Source organism: Protopterus annectens, chromosome 11.part0, assembly GCF_019279795.1.
Source record: "Protopterus annectens isolate FY-2018-M chromosome 11.part0, PAN1.0, whole genome shotgun sequence".
In the NCBI taxonomy this organism is placed as follows: Eukaryota; Metazoa; Chordata; order Ceratodontiformes; family Protopteridae; genus Protopterus; species Protopterus annectens.
In genome coordinates, this window is record NC_056745.1 from 201332017 (window position 1) to 201353585 (window position 21569).

At 41.4% G+C, this 21569-nt stretch overlaps 1 protein-coding gene across 1 annotated transcript in view; it reads left to right on the forward strand.

The window, feature by feature from the left end:
* ITFG2 (integrin alpha FG-GAP repeat containing 2) overlaps positions 1-21569 on the forward strand; it is a 989737-nt gene that overhangs the window by 247325 nt on the left and 720843 nt on the right. The window contains exon 6 of the mRNA XM_044087619.1: positions 7164-7312. Coding sequence (XP_043943554.1) covers positions 7164-7312 — 149 coding nt within the window. The remainder of the gene's footprint in view (positions 1-7163; positions 7313-21569) is intronic.

Consider the following 21569-nt stretch of genomic DNA (forward strand, 5'->3'; position numbering starts at 1 on the left):
GCTATCGAGAGGGCTATGGAGAGGCAGTGGGGTCTCTATGTATGTCTCCAGCAGAGGATGCAAGACTTTTGGCTGGACCAGAAGGCACTGATCATCATGCCTCTGTAGACCTTACTCTCTCAGATCTGAATGAGAGTCTTGGGGCTGGTATGGTTGTTGCAGCAGTCCTGTACCTCCATCACCTTTGCACTCATTCTGTTGTGCCTTACTCCTAGTATGTCTCCACATTTCCTATCTCTTCACCATTTGCCCATTCTCTGTTTGTGAGCCCTACCTATTGTGTGATCACTCATCCCTGTCTGTCTTTTCATGTTTCTTGTTAAAACCTTTACCCGCTGAATACCAGTCATACTTTTCCTTGCTTCCTTTTATCTTTCCTGTTCTTCCCTTGCATATTTCAGAAAAAGGGTGTCCAAGCCCCCCCAAAAAACTATACCCTCCTGTTCCATCTGCTCCAGCGCAACATGTTTTTGTTATCCGATTGTGTTTCCTTTGTCTACTGTCTCCTATTTTTCCAAGTTTCCTATCCACCACCTTGCCAGACTTATAAATAAAATAAACTGGAGTCCATCAGTGATCACCCACTTTTTAAGGCTACTGGGAAAGTGGATTTGACTGCTAGACAGAGGCAGTAAACTCAGGTAAATGCAGCTTCTTAAAATCAAGTCTCATGATATTAGTGCAAAGCGGCTCTTCCCTTACAAACTTCAAAAACTTACAAAGTTGCATCAGAGTTACACATTTATGCAAAATGTATGCATATTCAAAAGTATTCTTGCACGTCTTAATTTTTGCACTTCTATCTCTACACATATTGCTTAGACAGCTCTTTGTTAGTTGCATGTGTATGAAAACCACCACTGCTGGGTTGCACGGTCTTAATTTATTGACGAAGTGACACTATTAGCGCATTCATTTTCTATACTTATGTGCAGTATAGGACTATGACTATTGCCCTTGGTTTTTGTTTCTGTCTCTTGTACACTGTTGTACTTCATGTATCTTAAGCTAGGATTTCTGGAGAGCAGCGCACCTTCTGTTTTACTGATAAGCTGAGTTATGCTACCATGCTGTTTAGAAATTCATAGTCATTTACACTCCTTAAGAGCAGCATCTCATAGAGCATGACTGTAAATTTCACAACCGAGCAATTTTGCATTGTTTAGTTGAATACCCTACCTACCTGCGCTGTGAAGTAATGTAGGTCCCAGAGCAGCCCCTCCCCCACACACACAAAGGGATGGACTCCCACCTGCCACATTGACAGCTGCACACATTAATACAGTTAAATGTAGACAACCACACACAGACACACACACACCAGTCATACTGTACGGGGTGACAGTATGAAACTGAAGAGAATGTGGCATAGGCAGATGCTCTGGAACTTCCTGTAAAATGCCCACAGGAAATGGGGAATAAAGAATATAAGATGAAGGATCAGATGAGAAGGCAAGAAATGTGAAAAATGCATAAATATAGTTGCAAGCACAGAAAACACTTGAAACATCCTCATGTTGATCAGGATCAAACACAGGAATGGTTAAGGAGAGATGAACTTAAGCCAAAAGACGAAAGGTTAATATTGGTGGCCTAAGATATTGGACTAAGTACATGTTGGTTTGCAAAGCCCATTGAACATGTGGCAGAAACAGACAAATGCAGGTTTTGTAAAACAAAATTTGAAACAGTTGCACATATTGTTGCTGGTTGTGATATACTAATGGCAGAAGGACTGTGTACTGAAAGGCGTAACAGTGTGGCAAGACTGTTGCACTGAGATTGTTAAAACATTACAATATTGAAGTAGCTGAAAAAAACATTGGAAACATGCGATACAAAGCATTATAGAAAATTATGAAGTTAATATCGCATGGGATCACCATTACCAACAGTTCAAAAAATAGATGCGAGAAAACCAGATATAGTGGTCCATGAAAAGAAGTCAGAAGTAGCATTGATCACTGAAATTGCTGAACTCAGTGATTACACTGTCTTATGTACAGGAAGAGACAAAATCATAACATACCAGCATTTGCAGACAGAAATGAAAGCAATGTGGAAGAGGGATGCCCAGACAGTTCCAGTAGTAGTAGGAACAACATGTCTTATAAAAAAGAATTTACAATCATACTTAGATTTGTTACTGATACATGTGAATCCATATGAATTGCAGCAAGAGTCAGTACTGTGCACATTGCGAGTGCTGTGATAAGTACTTCTGGCTAACATCAAAGATTGAAGCAATACTAATTTAATTAACTTTAATTATACTTTGACTTAGGAGTGGGGTTCATTCCTGTAATGGTAATAGAAACCCAAAAGAGAAATTAAAAGGGAGGTTAAGTAGAGAAGTGTTGTGCTTTTGATCATTGGTGAGCCCTCTACTCAGAAACCTTGTGCGATAGCATAGACCACACACACACTCACAGGTGTATACACCCAGCACAGGAACTCTGACATGACAGTCACACTGATACACAGAGACTCTACATCTCTATCTCTTTAACACACACACACACACACACACACACACACACACACACACACACACACACACACACACACACACACACACACACACAGATGTGCATGCAACAGAGGGACTCTGACACTCACCACAATCGCACAGAGACACAGAGTTATGTGTTTGTGTGTGTGTGTCAGTGTATAGTATATGTATGTGCATATATATATATATATATATATATATATATATATATATATGTGTGTGTGTGTGTGTGTATATATATATTTATATATATATATATATATATATATACATGTATGTGTGTGTGTGTGTATATATATATATATATATATATATATATATATATATATATATATATATATATATATATATATATATGTATATATACAGTAAACTCTCTGTTAACCAACACACATGGGGACTGTTAGATGCCAGGTAAGTGCAGTTTCTGGTTGCTTGAGAGTTACTATTACAATTACTGTACCATGCCATACCATACTGTACCATAAACACTGTATTGATTTGATTTTAATAGTTGCCACAATCAGCTGCAAGCAGTGGTCAGAGAAGGCTCTAATGTCAACAGAGACCAGGCTGAAGACCTGGAAGTTGACTGGAGACAAAATACAACAGTGCAAGGAATTACTCAGGGCTCTAGCACCCCAAGAAGAGGAGGAAATTGGTGGAGTTGAAGAAGAATGGCAACACCTAAAAGCAGTATGTGTTAGAACTACAGAAAAGATATGTGGCCAAGCCAGGTATGGAAATAAGGTACATAAGGAAAGCTGGTGGTGGAATGCAGAAGTCCAGGAAGTCATCAAAAGAAAGGAGGAGTGCAGGAAGAAGTGTGAGATAGAAAAGACTAACCAAGCTAGGAAGGACTACTGGTTGGCTAACAAAGAAGCTAAGAAAGAAGTTGCAGTTGCAAAGAATAGGGCATTGGAGGCACTCTACCAACTTTTGGAAAGTGACTCAATAAGGGGCACAAAGAAACTATATCAGGTTGCAAGACAGAAAGACAAAGAAGATGGTCAGACACCCTTCATAGCAACAACTTGCTCAATAGCTCAGAGGACATCAAAAGCAGATGGAAGGAGTATTTCCAGCAGCTTCTGAATGAAGAAACCCCACAGAAGCTGTACTGCCCCAGAAACAGCCTATGATGAGAGAAGAAGGGGAGCCCACCCTAGAAGAAGTAAGAACAGCACTAAGGAAGATGAAGCGAGGGAAAGCAGCAGGCTCAGATGAAGTCACAGCAGATATGATAAAGATGCTGGGTGAGATAGGGGAGAAATGGCTCCTGGGGGTACTAATCGCAGTGTGGAGAGAAAGGCGTATCCCAGATGACTGGAGAATAAGCATGCTCATGCCAGTGTATAAGAACAAAGTGGACATACACAAGTGTGGGCAGTACAAAGGCATCAAACTCCTATCATAGTGCATGAAACTTCTGGAGAGGGTGATTGATAAAAGGATCCACAGAGTAGTAGAATGTAAGATGGGTGATGTGCACTTTGGATTCAGATCAGGATGCAGCACAACTGACCCGATGTTTGCATTGAGACAGATACTTGAGAAGAAGCTAGAGATGAGGAGAGAGGCCAACCGGGCATTCTTAGACTTGGAGAAAGCATATGACAAGGTCCCAAGTAAGCTGATCTGGGCAGTACTGCGGTGGTTTGAAGTCCCAGAAACATTGGTAGAATTTGTGCAGGCTATGTACCAGGACTCAATAACTCAAGTACGGACAGTGTTCGGCCTCACAGAGGGGTTCCCAGTGGGTGTGGGTGTACATCAGGGTTCAGCTGTGAGCCCACTGCTGTTCATACTGATGATGGACTACATTAGCAAACAGGTTGGAGGGGACAGATCAACAAAGCTGCTGTATGCAGACGATGTAGCAGTACAGGCAGATTCTGAGGTAGAACTTCAGCAAAGAATAGGAGAATGGAATGCAACTTTGAAGGCACATGGGATGAAACTAAGCACAGATAAGACGGTGGTAATGGCAGCAAATTGGAGAAATCAGAAGAAGCTGAGAACAGAGATAGAAGGGAAGATAGTGGAACAGGTAAACAGCTTCAAGTATCTGGGAGGAGTAGTTGAGGAGAAGAGTAGTCTGAATGAAGAGGTCAAAGCTAGAATCAGAGGGGCTGCAGCCAACTGGCATAGAGTATTAGGTGTAGTCTATGACAGAAGAATGCCAAAGAAGCTGAAAAGTAAGGTGTACAAGACGGTGGTGCGACCAGTACTACTGTATGGTACAGAAACCTGGACAGTAATGGTAGAAAATGAGGCTCCCTACTACGCTGTCGCAGATGCAGGTTGTCTAATGCATCTTTGTCGAACTGTAAAGCATGAAAAGGCAAAATAGCAAAGCAGATTTTCAGTGAATTCTTTCCCTGGGAAAGAATTTGTTTGTCTGCTTTCGCTACTTTGCCTTTTTGGCACTGTAGTGCGATCTTGGAGTTGGTATATTTAAGTAGGGGGGTGTGGGGGGCACAGCCCCTAACGTCGGGGGTGTGTGGGGCAAAGCCCCCATATTAAATAATGTTTTTTTTTTCGGAACAGTGATTGTTTTCCATTGGAAAATCGCTGTTCTGAAGTTTCAGCGTTTTTAGCTTTTGCATAAATAGGGTCGATTATCTGTCATTCGCTCTTTTGAGCATGTGATATGATAATATAGATCTGAAAATGAAGTGGCTGAGAAAGGTGATGGGATGCACACTGTGGGACAGACGAAGAAATAGGACATAAGAGCAGAAGCCAAAGTAGCTCCAATTGCAGAAAACGTCAAAGAAAACAGATTACGGTGGTTTGAGCACATGTGTAGAAAAGCAGAAGACAATTTAGTGAGGAAGATTTGGGACAGACAGGAAGAAGGTAAGAGGAAGTGAGGATGTCCAGCAAAGGGGTGGATGGGTTGTGAGAAAGAAGATCTGCAACGGTCAGGCATGAGTGTTGAAGAAGGCAGGAGTGTGGCACTGAATCAAGACAGTTGGTGACAGCATGGTACCCTGACAACATATAGAAAACTGGGAAAAAGGGGGCTGATGGTGATGATGATTTGATTTTAATATTGAGATACAGTAATTAAAAGCCTGGCTGGAATAATAATATTTTAAACTTATATTTCCGGTAGAAAGTATGGCACTCGGAACAGTTTTCAGTGGCATGCTGAGTGGATTGGAATTGAATGAATTGAGTAGAGAGAGAGAGAGAGAGAGTGAATGCATGCATGAAAGCAGAAGTGACTGGGTGAAAGAGATCGGAGACATGTATGAAAGCTGAAGAGTGTGTGTGTGTGTGTGTGTGTGTGTGTGTGTGTGTGTGTGTGTGAGAGATCAGAGAGAGAGAGAGAGAGTGAGTGAATGCATGTATGAAAGCTGAAGAGACTGTGTAAGACTGGAGAGATAATGTGCAATCTGATGCAAATTGACTGAGTCAGTATGGAGCAAGTGTTGACATTTTAGTGATTTGACTTGTCAGGTTGGGGAGTGAGGGAATTTATTTGTGTTTTTCTTTTTAAAACTTTAAAGTCTAAAACGTAAGTTATGTTTCTGCAGGCGAAAACAGAAAGTGCAACACATGAAAAACTGAAATTTTCATACTGTACTGTATTTCTTAAATTTTTTTCTGGTTGCTTGAGTTCTGGTTAATCGAGTTTACTGTATAGATATATATGCACACACACGTACAAACAGCCACTTCTATTACTTGCAGAAACTACAGTCATGATCTCCCCTTTGATATCAGCCACAGATTGTATCACACAACAACTGTCCCCTGCAAACAAACACACGCATACATACAATCATAATGAGTATTTATGCTTGGGCACACACTCACACACATTCATACAGTGTCATTGTACATAAACACACATGGTCAAATAGCAAAATGCTGCCATACACACATTCACCATTGCTTCTGATCTGCAGTCCCTGTGCAGGGTAAAGTTTCTCTGGCTCCCCAACTCATTTCACTACATGCTGACATACACTTTCATGCTTTTTCTGCAGTCCTCTTCAAGGTATCTTCTGTAGTACAGAGAACATGACTTCTGTATTACTTGTCATCCTAACTGAATAGTGCTGCAGACTACATTTGGGCCTCATTAACAGAGGCTTTGCCTTCAGCTGTAGAATTTAAATATAGTGCCAAAACTCTCACTGCCCAGTAGTGAAAACGTGCGTAAACTCTCAATGCCCAGTAGTGAAAACGTGCGTAAACTCTCAATGCCCAGTAGTTAAAACATGCGTACCTTAAGCAATGAATGTCTATGAACGAGGCAAGCTTTCCTAGTCTGTAGGATGCACTGCAGGGTTTTGTGTATTAGTCACCTTGTCTGTAGGTCATGGGCTTAGTTGTGAATTGTACTTGACATTAGTTGTTATGCCTATACTATCTTGTCCAGATTTGTACACGTTTGGTCCTTGCTAATTTGTTGTGTACTGTATTGTAAGTTAAGCTTAAAGATGTCTAGACATGTTTTTCTGTAGAGCACTATTATTACTGAAAGACATGAAATGAAGCAAAACAAAACAAAAAATCCAACCAAAATATGTAGCAACTTTACAGTTTTTATTTGAAATAAAAATTGGTATTTTGGAGCATGGGAACCTACTCAGCCTTTTATTATTCTCTTCTTTATTTTGTGGTTGTTAAACAGGTTGACAGCCTATCTGTGAATCCAGGTATTGATGGGACGCCAGATCTAATGGTGTCCCAACCAGGCTGTGGATATGCTATTCTTCTGTGCACTTGGAAGATGGACAGCTCTTCTTCACAAGAAGCAGAAGCCAGTTCTGCACTGAGCAGGTATAAGATTTGTTCTTGATCACAGAAGTGTTTATGAAGCTGAAGTAGAGGTAGCATATTTTTCTTTTTTTATGATCATTTCTTTATAATGTTCTAGCATGAAAATAGGTTTGTGATCCAAGCTGTTTTACAGGGTGCAAGAATGGTATTTGGTAGTAAACACTCAGATGTTATATGCAGAGGCATGGACATGTTTAGTGCTGAGTGGCAGTTTTGGTGGTAGCTGCAGCACACACGTATGACATGCTTGGCACCTCAGAAGCTCAGTTTAGAATTATTTGTCTTTTGTTACCCTGTAGTAAGGGGTATGCTTTAAATGCAAGGTCGAACTTTCTGCTTTGTGAAAGAGGCCATAGAGTAGCTTTCTGTAGAGGAGCTAAGTGTAGGTGTAGAGTAGCTATGATGTATCTGCGTAGATAAGTTAACATAAAATAACATTACATAAAATTGAACGTAACATAACATACATATTTATTGTCAGCCTGAGTGATGAAACTAGCCTAAGGCAGTTGCCTCTCATTTTTTCATCATGTCTCTCGAGGACACTTTAATTTCTCTTGTCCCTCTCTCAAATAACCCCCAAAAAATGATGAAATAGAAAGCATAAATTTGAGTTGGTTTAAATAAATAAGATACTGTTAAATGAATTACAACTTATATCAAGTGTATACCATTTAAAATAACTTGTGTTTTCCTTCATATACTGTAGTCAAGAACACAAATGAAAATTTAACAAGATTAAAAAAGAACTTTCTCCAACCATTTATCTTTATCACAATCTTCCCATGTTAACCTGTAAAACTGGTGCTTACAATTGGATCATCTCACTTTAAAGAGAGAATATTTACTCTACAAGTGGTTCATGTGAGTGTGTGTATGTGTTCCAGAAGTAAGTTAATTTGACATTTTTGGATGTTATATAGTCAGAATAGTTCACCTGTAGGAACATAAAGTGTGTGAAGGTCCATTACTTTGTTGAAAGACTCAAGGATGGGTGACTATGAAGTAGAGTAAGGCCGAACAATTTGAAGTAACTGTTCAAGAGATAGTATGCGAGTATAATTGCATGTGTGTGATAATTTTGTTTATTGGGTACAGTTATTGGCTTGTTTAAATGGGATAGCATGGTCAAATCAACTGGCCCTCTAATTAGATATTGCTGCCTGATTGCCCTGACAATACCTACTTCATTGGTATCACAATCCTAACACAGAACACTAGGCTGAGCATTAGGAAGCTAGGTGGCATCTGCAAGCTGGCAGGAACTGGTAGGCATCCACAGTGAAAACATCACTGTTTGATATACAAGACTGAAGTTACTGACAAGTATTTGCCAATATTGAATATTTTTCCATATTTGCATTAATAAATCAGAAATGGACTGTGGTACTGTTAGGGTGGTGGAGTAAACAGTGGGTGTTAGGAAAGACATAATGTTAAACACACTTGGTTAAGAGAAATACAACAAGAATGTAGCTACTTGTTTAACATGTTATCAGAATAGTAATATCATTCTAATATTGGCACTAATATCATGAATGGTAGTTTGTGCATTAGGAAGCAAATTGGAATCTGCATGCTGGCAGAATGTGGCAGGTATTCCCAGTGAAAATATCATTGTGGGATGTACAAGTCTGAATTAATGAATAGTGTTTGTAAAAAGTTATGCAAAAACTGAAGTATTTGACATGTTTTCATTAATAAAGCAAAAGTGGAGTATGATACTTAATTTGCCATGGGGTCTGTGCAAACAGAATAAAAATTATAGTACAGACGGGGTAAAACAAACATAGCCACAGATACTAGTATTTGCGGTACAGTGTTGATATTAATAATATTCTAGTATTGAACTTAAATCTCGTGAGTGGTAGGTTGTGTGTTAGAGAGCAGTATACCATCTACAAGCTGACATGATTTGCAAAGATGGATGTACGATGGTAGAGTTAATAAGGAATGTTTCCAAAAAGTTAAGAAAATTGTATATTTTCCAGTTACATTAATTATGCAGAAATAGACTATAATAATATCAAGCTGAGGTTGTCATAATCAAGATGTGGGTATTATTTAAAAATTGACATTAAAGCATGTTTGGTAATGTGAAGGCATCCACAGATACAAATGTTTACGTGGTAAAGCAGTTATGACTGTTACCTATATTTTCATATTTGCATTAATATTTTAAGAGCTATTTTACCTAAAAGCAAACAAATGCTGTCATTTTACACAGAACATTAAGGCCCACAATTGTGCCACTCATCTGTGCCCTTTAATGTAGACAGTTTTGTAGATTAGTGCTTTTAGTTTGAAATACTGTTTAAATATGATATGCATAATTTAGATTTCTGTGAAGTATCACAAAAGAACAGTGAGCCATTAAGTCTTATCATACATTACCGGAAAACACTTGAACAGATGAACAATGCACTGTCTCTCCATTGAGTCTATTTTGCATGCTTGCAGCTATGTAACTTTAATCTTATGTGATCTAGTCCTCACACACTGCAACACTTGGAATGAAAGCAGCAGGTGTCTTTCTGCTTGCATCTTTTGGAATCTTTCTCTGTAGCCAGTAGCGTGAGCTCCTCCCCTTATTCCCGTAATTCATCCAGGCCTTTTCTGTCTTGATACCCTGTTTTCTGTTCTTCATCATCACATTGGACTCTTCGCTCAAGCTTCAAATTTGGTCAGAAATGTCCTGTCTTCATCACTTGGGCAAATCATGCCTAGTTTCTTTATAGTTTGAACTTGTATCACAGTTTCTGGGAGTATCTGTACATTCTTGCAGTTTTCTACCTTGAAAAAATGTTTGTATATCTTTTACCTTCCCCATTCCCACCGAAGACTGCTATCTTATTCTACTTACTTTCTTTTCTCAAAAGAAGAAGAAGGGGAAACATGAGGAAAGACAGGTCAGAGTTGCAGATATGCACTGTCCCTCAACTGTCCTTATGGTGGGAACCCCAGATTAGAGCTAAACCTTTCACATTGACAACTTGATTGCAACTTTCTGTGGTTTTGGACTGTGGTCTGAGAAGGCGCTCCACATTCTCCTCCTTGGAACAATGTCCAAAACCATAGAAAATACAGGTATTTACAACTCATGCCCCCATCTGCCTTGTCTGTAAGATCCTGCAAGTTTGTGTAGAGCCCTGCATGTCACATTGACTTGGATAAAATGATGACCATCTTTGTCAAGGTTCATTTGGAATTTGGTATAATCTCAGCTCCGTTTTGCCACTTGGGCAGCCAGAGAAGGCCCCATCCCCTCCACTTACCCAGGAAAGAGGGCACCTGGTGCCCCATCCTTGATCTATCCATTCTAAACACCTTCCTGGTGATACCAAAATTGAAAATGCTCACCCTCCAGCAACTACTACCTATGCTGTCCAAGAATGTTGGCTAGCCACCCTAGACCTAAAAGAGGTCTACCTCCACATCCCAAGCCTGGACACAGCATCCCAGATGTCATTTACACCAGAAAAGCAAACTTACCTGACAGCCTACTTCTCTCAACTAGCCACCAGACCCCAGTTATCCACAAGGAAAATCCTGCAAGCTCCGGGGTTCATGGCATCTTGCATTCTACTCATTGCATATGCCAGACTATATATAAGGAAACTTCAGTGGTACCTAAAAGGCCTTTGGTGCCAACACTCTCAAGACCTGGAAACTCTTATACCAATGATACCTTGCCTATGGAAAGATTTTCTCTGGTGGGCAGCAGCATTCTCCCACAACAAGGGACTACCTTTCTCACCAGCCCCCACCACCCAGACCTTCACCACAGATGCATCAGACTATGCCTGGGGTGCACACCTGGACAGCAGGTGCATACAGGGCCAATGGAGCCCACAGCAAATACATCTGCACATCAACCAAAAAAAGATGTTAGCTGTCCAGCATGCATTGACAGCTTTCAGGCCCCTTCTCTCCCCAGGGGCTCTCCTGATCAAAACAGACAACACCACTGTGATGTGGTATATCAACAAGCAGGGAGGGACTCACTCCTACCCTCTATGAAGGCTCGCCATGACCCTTTGGCACACAGCCTCAGCCATGCAACTACACCTGTTAGCACAATTCCTGCCAGGCTATTTAAACTCTCTGGCAGACAACTTAAGCAGAAATCTTCTGGACCCACACGAGTGGCAGCTAGACCAAAGAACCTTCACCCTAATAACTCAGAAGTGGGGCATCCCGAAGGTCGACCTCTTTGCTTCCCACTCGAACTATCAGCTCAGCAAGTTCTGCACCAGGGAGCCTCACTGCAGGGCCTGGAAAATGGATGCCCTATCCTTCCCCTGGGTCAACCTCTCGGTCTATGCATTTCCCCCACTACCTCTCATTACCAGGGTACTGCTCAAAATAAAGGAGGAAAAACCAAGGACAATTCTGATTGCTCCAGACTGGCCTTGCCAGCAATGGTACCCACTGCTGCGCAGCCTGTCCCCACTGCCACCATGGCATCTACCTCAGACCCTAACCCTCCTGACCCAGAGGGAAGGAGAATTCATGCATCCCGAATTGCAGACCCTCAATTTGGCAGCCTGGATTATTCCATGACCACTTTTCAAGCTGCCAATCTCAGTAAACAAGTTCTAGATGTTATACGTAAGGCTAGATACCCTAGCACTAGAAAGTCTTATGCTGACAAATGGAAAAGGTTCTGGACCTGGATTCAGGCTAAGGGAGCCGATACGGCACAGCCCTCCCTACCTCTCATCCTGGATTACCTAGCTGATCTGCTACACAGTGGTCTCTCCTTTTCCTCTATTAAAATTCATGCCTCTGCTATCTCTGCTCATTTCAACACTGACCACCCTCTTTTTTCACACCCTTTCATCAAACAGTTCCTATGAGGGGCTAGCAACTTAAAGCCACCCAGAAGAGCACCAACCAGAGCTTGGGATCTAAACTTTGTGTTGGAAATGCTCACCCAGCCCCCCTTTGAACCAGCATCTTTAGCAGAGTTAAAATTTCTCTCCTGGAAGACAGCCTTGCTTCTGGCCTTCACTTCAGCCAGAAGAGTATCCGAGCTACTAGCACTCATGGCTGTAGAGCCCTTCATCATCTTCCATGCTGACAGGGTGTCCCTCAGGACTAACCCATCCTTCATGCCCAAAGTGGTGTCCAGTGTGGCTCTCAACCAATCCATTGATTTGCCCACCTTTTTCCCTAACCCACAAAACAAGGGGAAAGGATCCTGCACTCTCCAGATGTGCATAGACACCTCATATTCTATCTAGACAAGACTAAATAATTCAGAAAGACTGATCAATTGCTAGTCAGCTTTGCTGCAGGGGCAGAGGGCAAAGCCATATCCAAACAAACCACCTTCAAATGGATAGCAAACTGCCTGCATTTCTGTTACAAGCAGCACGGGAACCCCCCAAGGGGGTCAGGACTCACTCTACCAGAGCAGCCTCCACCTCTGCAGCTTTCCTCAGAGGAGTCCCCACCAGGAACATTCTGGAGGATGGACATCTGTTTACACCTTCATACACACACACGCATATATATATATATATATATATATATATATATGTATGTGTGTGTGTATATATATATATATATATATATATATATATATATATATATATATATATATATATATATATATAGACATGCCCCACATTTTCTCATACCGCCTAACACTTTATTCACCCTATGTTGATCCGTTTTGGCACAACCCCTTTCCAAAACTTCCTTCATATTGGGTGCCTTTTATAAATGAACTATGGTTGTGTTCCTAGGACCTTGCTTATGTTGCTATCATTTTCAATGACATTCCAATAGCTCATAATAATACATTTGATGACATTACTTTCACTCCCAAATTTAATCACCATTGTCTGTTCAAACCTGCCTCTGGGCTCGTTGTCTTGTATAGTGCCCATGTCATGAATAACTTCACCTAGCAAGGGCAGAAAATGATCATATCTGTTGCTTAATACTTCCTGATTTCCATCAGCATGTGTTCAGAATAACCCCTAGCTTTGAACATATCAGTAAGTCCAGATAGCAAGGATGTTCATCAGGATGATATTCAGTGTGTTTCTACCTCTTGCTGACATATTTTTATCATCTTTTAAGATTGTTAATGTTTATAAAGTGCAATAGTCTGTAGGCTCATTTATTGGTTGAAACAAACTTCTCCCAGTCAGCAGAAGGATATATTAGGTCACTGGTTAGAAAATGTTTCCATTAAAAAAGGATTGTAAGTTTATCTAGGAAGCAGTCATGTTCGTGAGGTGACATGGGGGAGGTGATAACATGTTACAAAGCTGTAATTTATGTTCTTTGTTGCTTTGTTGTACCTTGGGAATGGGGTACTACATGCCTACAATTTGTATAACCCTGCTTTAGAAAGTCTGACTTATGAAGATGTCCATAACATCTCCTTGCTTGTTGGGCTGAACTGAATGGTAAGGGTTATAATAGGTATTGTGGAATACAGGACAGGTGTTTAAATTGTCACTGTGATGTGATGACATGTGTGCACCACTTAGTTTAATCCTGATAAGAAAGACAGTAGGGGCAAGAAATGAGTCCACTCAGTCCCTTTGCCTGTTTCTGAGGAGAGGTGTATCTACATCCTTTCAGAGTACGTCTGGACTCTGTACATTTCCTCCTAAGTGGAGAGGCACTGAATCCAACTGTATCAGCACCATAACCTAACCCAGTTGTGGAAGCCAGGTATCTCTACATCTTTAGGTGCTATCCCTGACGAAGGAGGTGTATCATTAGTAGCAGAGTATTTTTCAGCCTGTGTAAGGACATCCACCAGGTCAACTCCATCCTCCTGCATCACTGGAAGAGAGAAGCGTCCAAGCTCATTAATCTCAAAATGCATATTTATAAATTCAGAATCATTATAAGAACCCTGAACTTGCTAATGGTCTTAGTGATGGCCTTAATCATAGTTCCAGGGAGACATGATGCAGTGTTTCTCTCTCTCTCACTTTTCTTATCCAGTTTTGTGAATACAGTCTGTACCTCTGATTACAGAATCAGCAGTGCTTTACCAGTGTGCTCTGTTTCGGTTTTAAGGATACATTTAGCAGGTGAGTTATTAAACTTGTTCCCCTGTGACTGGTCCCAAGTGACTCTGTTTTCATTGTGTGGTGACTTGAGGTACATGTCCAGTGGAACTAGAGGACTTAAGAGTATTGAACAAGCTAGTACCTCAGTGTACGTCCTGCTAAGTAGAGGGGTGGTCACTGACTATTTTATATGTGAAGAGCTTTGCTTTGTTTAAGCAAATATATACAGCTCTCATACTTGGAGTCATTAGCTTCAGTTAAAAGGAAATCAGCATTGAGCATCAAAGCAATTTGGGTATTGGCTGAGGGGTCTGTGTGTGTGACCTCAGGTGATCCCTGCATTTTCTGATCTAGGAAAGGAGTATGTTAGACGTGGGATACAGATGTCTGCATGTATTAGTAAGCTATATGGAGTTTATACATTACCTGTATCTGGCCAAGCACAGATGACAGCAGCTCATCCAAAAGGATAAATGCAGGTAGGATCAGAGCAGACTTGTATGCTAGGTTATTAATGTGTTGTAGTTGGTTTAAATGCAAAGAAAGTTATATCAGAATTACTTGATGGGAGAGAAGCTGCTTTATTGGCGTACCTAATCAATAAAAAAACTATTTAATTGTGCCTTTAGAGTACTGGCAGTAGCTGTAGTTATCTATGAGTAAATTGAGATTTGGGGGACCTGTAATTGGAGGGAAAATGAATGCAGGAAATTAAAGGTGAGTGCCTTCAGAAGTGTGTTTTTTTAATAAGAGCCAAAGAAAAATGAATGTGAGGGAATCCCTAAGGCATGTTAACTTAAGGGTCAGAGAGCTGTACAGCTACTGGATCACAAAAACAACAGCGAATGAGGCTGCTGGGAATTTTTTCCCACAGTAATTTAAAATAACATACTGCAAAGAAATAACACTGTGCAAGCAAAACAGGAAATAAAATGAATGCAAGTTTGCCACCAGTAGATGCCATATTGCATAAAAGTTGTTGTTAGATTGTGTTCCTCTTTCCTGTACTACCATGATGTCTAATGTGTGTTGCTGACTGATATTTCCTTTCTTCTGTGTCAGTACACACTGGATCTTGTACTGATTCAGTTTATCCATATCAGTTCCAAACTTTTGCTTCATGTCATGAGTAGTTATAGACATGAGCCATCAGTTCACTTTGTATTCTGCACCTTTAAAATCAGCAGAGTGTGTACAAGTCAAGTCCTGGTTATGACAGACTGCTATTTCAGATGTGTAAGGCATTTTGATGACATATTCTTATACAACCATGGATTTTCTATCACAGTGATTAACCTTGCATTTCTAGTTCTGCAGTGTGAACCAGCATCTTTTTTTTTTTTTCTACAAGGCATTCAATTATTATTGGCCAAACCAAAGATTGCCACATTAGTCATCCAGTGTTTGTACATACCAGCGTAGATTTGGTTGAGAAGTTCAGGAGCTAACCTTGGGTGATGATCATTCCTGTAGTAGGTATAGGTGCTTGTGTCCCTCTTTTTAAGAATGTACCCTATTGCGTGGCGTGCAGCGACCTCCCAAGATGTATTCAAATGATTTATCAGGTTAGATGTGCCCTTGTTCTGAAAAATTTCTAGATGATGCTGAAACTGAGGATGCATTTTTTTTCACATTTATACAAAAATGTTTGCTATTTTCTTACTTCTAGAGAAGCTTTAACTTGTGTTCCCTTTTACTACCATTAAAAAAAATCTGGGAAAATAATAATCCACAAGGGCAAGTAATTAAGTCTGAGGAGGGTGAATCATGCACCCCTTAATCATTCGGGCCAGCATTCCAGTCCTTGTTGCAGTTTTTCTTCTTTTCTTTTCAGTTTGTACTTCTAGTGCCTGTTGATCTTCAGTCCCCCTCCTGGCCAGTTGGTTTATTCATTCCCCATCACTGGGGCAAGGGTCGACCTGGAAGGCCATCATTTAGGCAACCATCAGATTGTTTTTTTTTTTTCTTTAAACCATACTCCCTTGTGCATTCATGGCTTCTTCCAGGAAGGAGACATGCTCTGGGCCATACATGCAGGTTGTTCCTCATTTTTGCAAGTTGCATATTCAGTAAGACCTCCCACCATCAAGCACAGCTGGTGGTGGTGGGTAGTGATAGAGGTGGTTTCACATTCTCCACTGGAGAAATCACACCTCTCCATGTGCTCACTGGGCATCTGCAACCCATCCCTCCTGTCATGGGGACAGGTGAGCAGGCTGAAACCCCTTCACTCATTTCCCTTCCTGTTTGGCTCCTTCATTGCCAGGGCTGCTAACTGAACTCTGTTCACCTCATCTGGGTTGCAGTCAGGGTTCCAGCCCTCTGCTCCATGAAGCCTATATTATTTTCTTATTTACTGCAGGTGAACCACTATAATTATAAGTAAACCCTTTACTGCAGATGATAAATATGTGTATACCAGTCAGAAAGGTGGGTCTTAGTAGACAATATGAAGTACCTTAAGGAAACTTTTGCATTTATGTTGGGGAGCAACATTTTTTTTTACTGAAGTAAAGCAGGTGCACAAGGACCTCCTTCAGTTCAGTATAAGGATGAAATTGGGGAATCAGCTTGTGGAAATTTTTTTCATAGAGAAGGCAGTGAACCCAGGGAATACTTGTGTTAGGAATGATTGGATGAGCAAAGACATGTAGGAGTGTGTACAACAGACATAAAGTATTTATTTTAGGGTTGGAAAGAGTAAAAGTGTTGCCTGAATAGATTTTACATTTTATAGATAAGGGAATGGCTGTACTTGGCTTAGCACCATGCTTAACTGTTGTACTGTTTTGTATACTTCTATATTGTAATTGATAAACAGTACATGTTGAATTTTTGTTATGACTTCTTATTGCTGTAGTTTATTTTTAAGTTTTTAATTCCTAGAAGAATAGCAAGGTCTACATGTGGTTTGTAAGGCTACACACTGCTAATGCTTGTGCCATGAACAAAAATGAAATGTGGTTCCCGGCTTTCAAATGTTTGAACTCCTAGTAGTAGGTCATGCCAAACACAACTACACTATACATATTTCTAGCAAATTCTAGTTTGGTCTTCACGTTACACTATACATTGAATTACTAGAAAGTACAGTTGTGTAAAACAGTAGATAACAGTAGATGTCCTTTTCTTCACTGTTACAGTATTCCTTACATCTGGGATTCCCTGCCCCAGGACAGTCTGATGTCTGGTCAGTATACAAAAGCCTACTGTTGCTTTAAGGTCCACGTCACATGTGTGCTCCTTGCGCAGCATAGGGCATAAAGGTGACGTTCGGATGTACCATCCTCAGAACTGATAGCCCCAGTAAGGATGCTAGTCCTAGGAAAACCAAGAAGTAACCAGTACATCCAGGAGGGAAATGGACCAGGGGGAGGAGAGAGGGAATGAATACTGCAAAAGTGCAGGAAAGTATTTTACTGTTGTGGTAAGGTTTTACACAACTATGCTCCCTTCCACTCACTGGTTGCAGTATTCCTTACTTCTGGGAGAGTGTGAAAGCTCAGGTCTCAAGAAGAAACTTGGGAAGAGGAAGGACCAGCAGAGCCCTCTAGAAAGCCATGAATGATGGTCCTACCAAAAACCAGCTCTAGTTCTGGAGATTCCATCCAACTTGTAGTGCTTGGTAAATGTATACACAAAAGTCCAGGTAGCTGCTTCAAGAATATATATAGTATCCAACCCATTGAAAAAAAGCACCAGAAGAAGCCAAAGCTCTAGTAGGATGAGGCTTTACAGAAGGAAAGCTCTTACCATGAAAAGTATAACAAAAGATATAGCCTTTGAGATCCAAGAAGAAATCATTTGTTGGATACAACTAAACCTAGGGAGCTAGGATGAAAAGAGGCAAACAACTGATTAGATTTTCTAATAGACTTAGTCTTATCCAAATAAAATCTGAGTTGTCTATGTACATCCAAAGTATGCAGCACTCTCTCACTGGCAGATTGCAGAGAGGGGAAAACATTGGCAAATAAATACACTGATTGACACCTTATTAACCACCTTGGGCATAAAAGAAGGATTAGTACTCAAGGACACCGTGTCCTTATGATACACCAAAAAAAGGAGGACAAACTGTAAGGGCTTGAAGCTCAGACACCCATCTGGCAGAAGTAAGAGCCAACAAAAGAACAGTCTTCTAAGAACAATGTTGCAAGGAAGCTGAAGCAACAGGTTCAAAAGGAGCCAGAGTTAATTTCTCCAAAACAAAATTAAGATCCCAGTAATGAGGAACAGGCTTCCTGGGAGGCCTACTATGAAGGATACCTTTAAGGAATCATTTATCTTCAAATCTAGAAGCTAAAGGAGGAGATAGAGGCAGACAAGCAGAGACAGATAAGTGGCCCTTAAGAGAAGAATAAGCCAACCCAGCACTGAGCAATTCACACAAGAGAGAGAACCAAAGGAACATGCACAGAAAGTGGATCCAGGTTACAAGAAAGACACCAAACAGAACACATCTTCCATTTGGATAAGTAGTGTTTCCTAGTATTAGATTTCCTGGCCTCCTGCAGTACCCTAAGCACATCCTCAGAAAAAAGGTGTCTATATGGAATCAAAATCACCCACAGAGTCAGTTGAAGAGTGGACAGGTGGGGTGGATGAGAGATCCCTTGTCTTGTGTGAGTAGGTCCACCCTGTGAGGCAACTTGCGATGATTGCCCTTAGCTAAATGCAGAAGAAGAGGGAACCAGTACTGTCTTGGCCAAAAAGGAGTTACCAACAAGATTTTGGGACCATCCTGTTGAATTTTGAACAGGACTTTTTGAATGAGGGGAAGGGGAGGGAATGCATAAAGAAACATCCCTTTCCAAGAAAAAGGGCATCCACCTTCCACACCAGAGGACCTAAGACTCTGGCACAAAATAGAGGAAGTTGTCTGTTCAGAGGGGAGGCAAGATGATCTACTTGAGGAGTACCCCACCAGTGTACAATGTCCAGAAACTCATCCCAGTGAAGCATCCCTTCATGGGATTGAGTTAAGGACCTGCTCAAAGTGTCTGCCACAATGTTTTGACTGGAGGGATTGCCATCTGCCTGAAGAGTCACATGATACTGGACAGCAAGATCCCGTATCAGGAGTGCCAACTGGCAAAGAAGGTAAGATGTTGTTCCCCCGTTTGTTTATATACCACATCACTGTGGTATTGTATGTAAATACCTTGAGAGGTCCTGGGGAGAAAAGAGGATGACAAGCCTGAAGAGCTATCAGAAGAGATGTCATCTCTTTGACAATGATGTGCTCCTTCTGTTGAAGGGGCAACCACACCCCTATACCTTTAGGGAGCCAGAAACTGCTCCCCATACTACATCTGAAGCATCTGTGAACAGTTCTTAAGAGGGAAGAGGGGGATGAAAAAGGAGTCCTGGATTTAGGGACAACTGCTGGATCCCCTAGTGATGTTCCTTGCTGAGACGAGGAAGAAGAGCAACTACAACCTCTAGAGAATGTGCATATTGAAGCCAAACTGACTTCAGAAACCACTGAAACTTTCTCATGTGGAGTTTGTCCAGAGGGAGCATAGAGATGTTAGCTAACATGTAACCCAGAGCTGTCAGAAACTCCCTGGCTGTAATGGAGACCAGAGGAAGAAGAGTTTGAAAAACAAAATGAGAGTTAAGGCCTTGGGAGGAGGCAAGGGATGCCAGCATAGGCACCATCTGAATCCTGCAACCTAGAAAAACATGGTCCTGAGAAGGAGTCAGAGAAGATTTTTTTGAAGTTTATTGTGAACCTTGGGCTCTGAAGAAAGGAAGTGGCAAAATAAAGATTTTGCAACAGGATCTCTGGAGAGGAGGTCTGAATCAGCAGGTTGTCCTGGTAAGGAAATACTTGGATTCCCTGAAGCCTGCAAAAAGCAAGCACAGGAGTGAGGCATTTGGTGAATACCCTTGGGGCAGTAGAAAGGCCAAAGGGCAAAGCAGAGAACTGAAATTGCCAGGTAGCAACAGAGAAATGCAAACACTTCCTGAAAAATGGGATGGATCAGAATATGGAGATAAGCATCCTCGAGATCCAGAGACATCATTATAAGCCTGAGGAAGCAAAAGAGGAAACAGAATCTGAAGGGACAACACTTGAAAAGTGGGCACCTTCAGAAAAGTGTTTAAATGAGAGAGGTCTAGAATTGGTCTCCAAATACCCTCTTTTCTGGGAACTAGAAACCTTCTGGAGTAAAAGCCCTTCCCCCTTTGGGACACAGACACCTCTTGAATAATACCCTGAGTCAAAAGGTTTCAAAGTATCTCTGGGGAAAAAGGAAGTTGTTCCCAAGGAGGCTGAGGAATTCCCATAAAAGGGGGATGGGATTTCCATACCATGAAATATCCCTGGTGAATAATGGACAGACCCCAAAAATCCTGAGCAATCTGAAGCCAAACAGGAAGAGAGAGAGAACGGAGAAGAGAAAGAGGAACGTGGCTGGGAAGAGACGGATATTCAGACAGCACCTGGTTTATCTGGAAAGAAAGATTTCTGAGCTGCTGAAGTCTGAGTAGCCAAACAGGAAGAGAGAGAGAACGGAGAAGAGAAAGAGGAACGTGGCTGGGAAGAGACGGATATTCAGACAGCACCTGGTTTATCTGGAAAGAAAGATTTCTGAGCTGCTGAAGTCTGAGTAGCCAAACAGGAAGAGAGAGAGGGAGAAGAGAAGAAGGAACGTGGCTGGGAAGAGACGGATATTCAGACAGCACCTGGTTTATCTGGAAAGAAAGATTTCTGAGCTGCTGAAGTCTGAGTAGCCAAACAGGAAGAGAGAGAGAACGGAGAAGAGAAAGAGGAACGTGGCTGGGAAGAGACGGATATTCAGACAGCACCTGGTTTATCTAGCAAGAAAGATTTCTGAGCTGGTGAAGTCTGAGTAGCCTTAACAGGAGGAACTCGCTTGCCACTCTTTTTGCCCTTAGTTGGAGGGCGAGATTGCCTGCAAACAAAGGCTGGCTTACTAGGGTAGTGTCTCTGAAATTTAGGAACAGGAGAGACAAACACGTTTGAGTTCTTGTAAGGTGTGCCAGTTATCCTGAAGGGACATAAGCAAACCAGCAGCAGCTTCCCCAAACACGTGTTTATTATTAAGAGGCGCATCCATTAACTTAGCCTTAATATCATCTGGCAAAGATTGAAGCCAAAGCCAAGAATCCCTCCTCATCACTGAACCAAAAGCAGCAGCCCTAGAAGCGGCATCTGCTGCATCATAGCTGCACTTGATGGA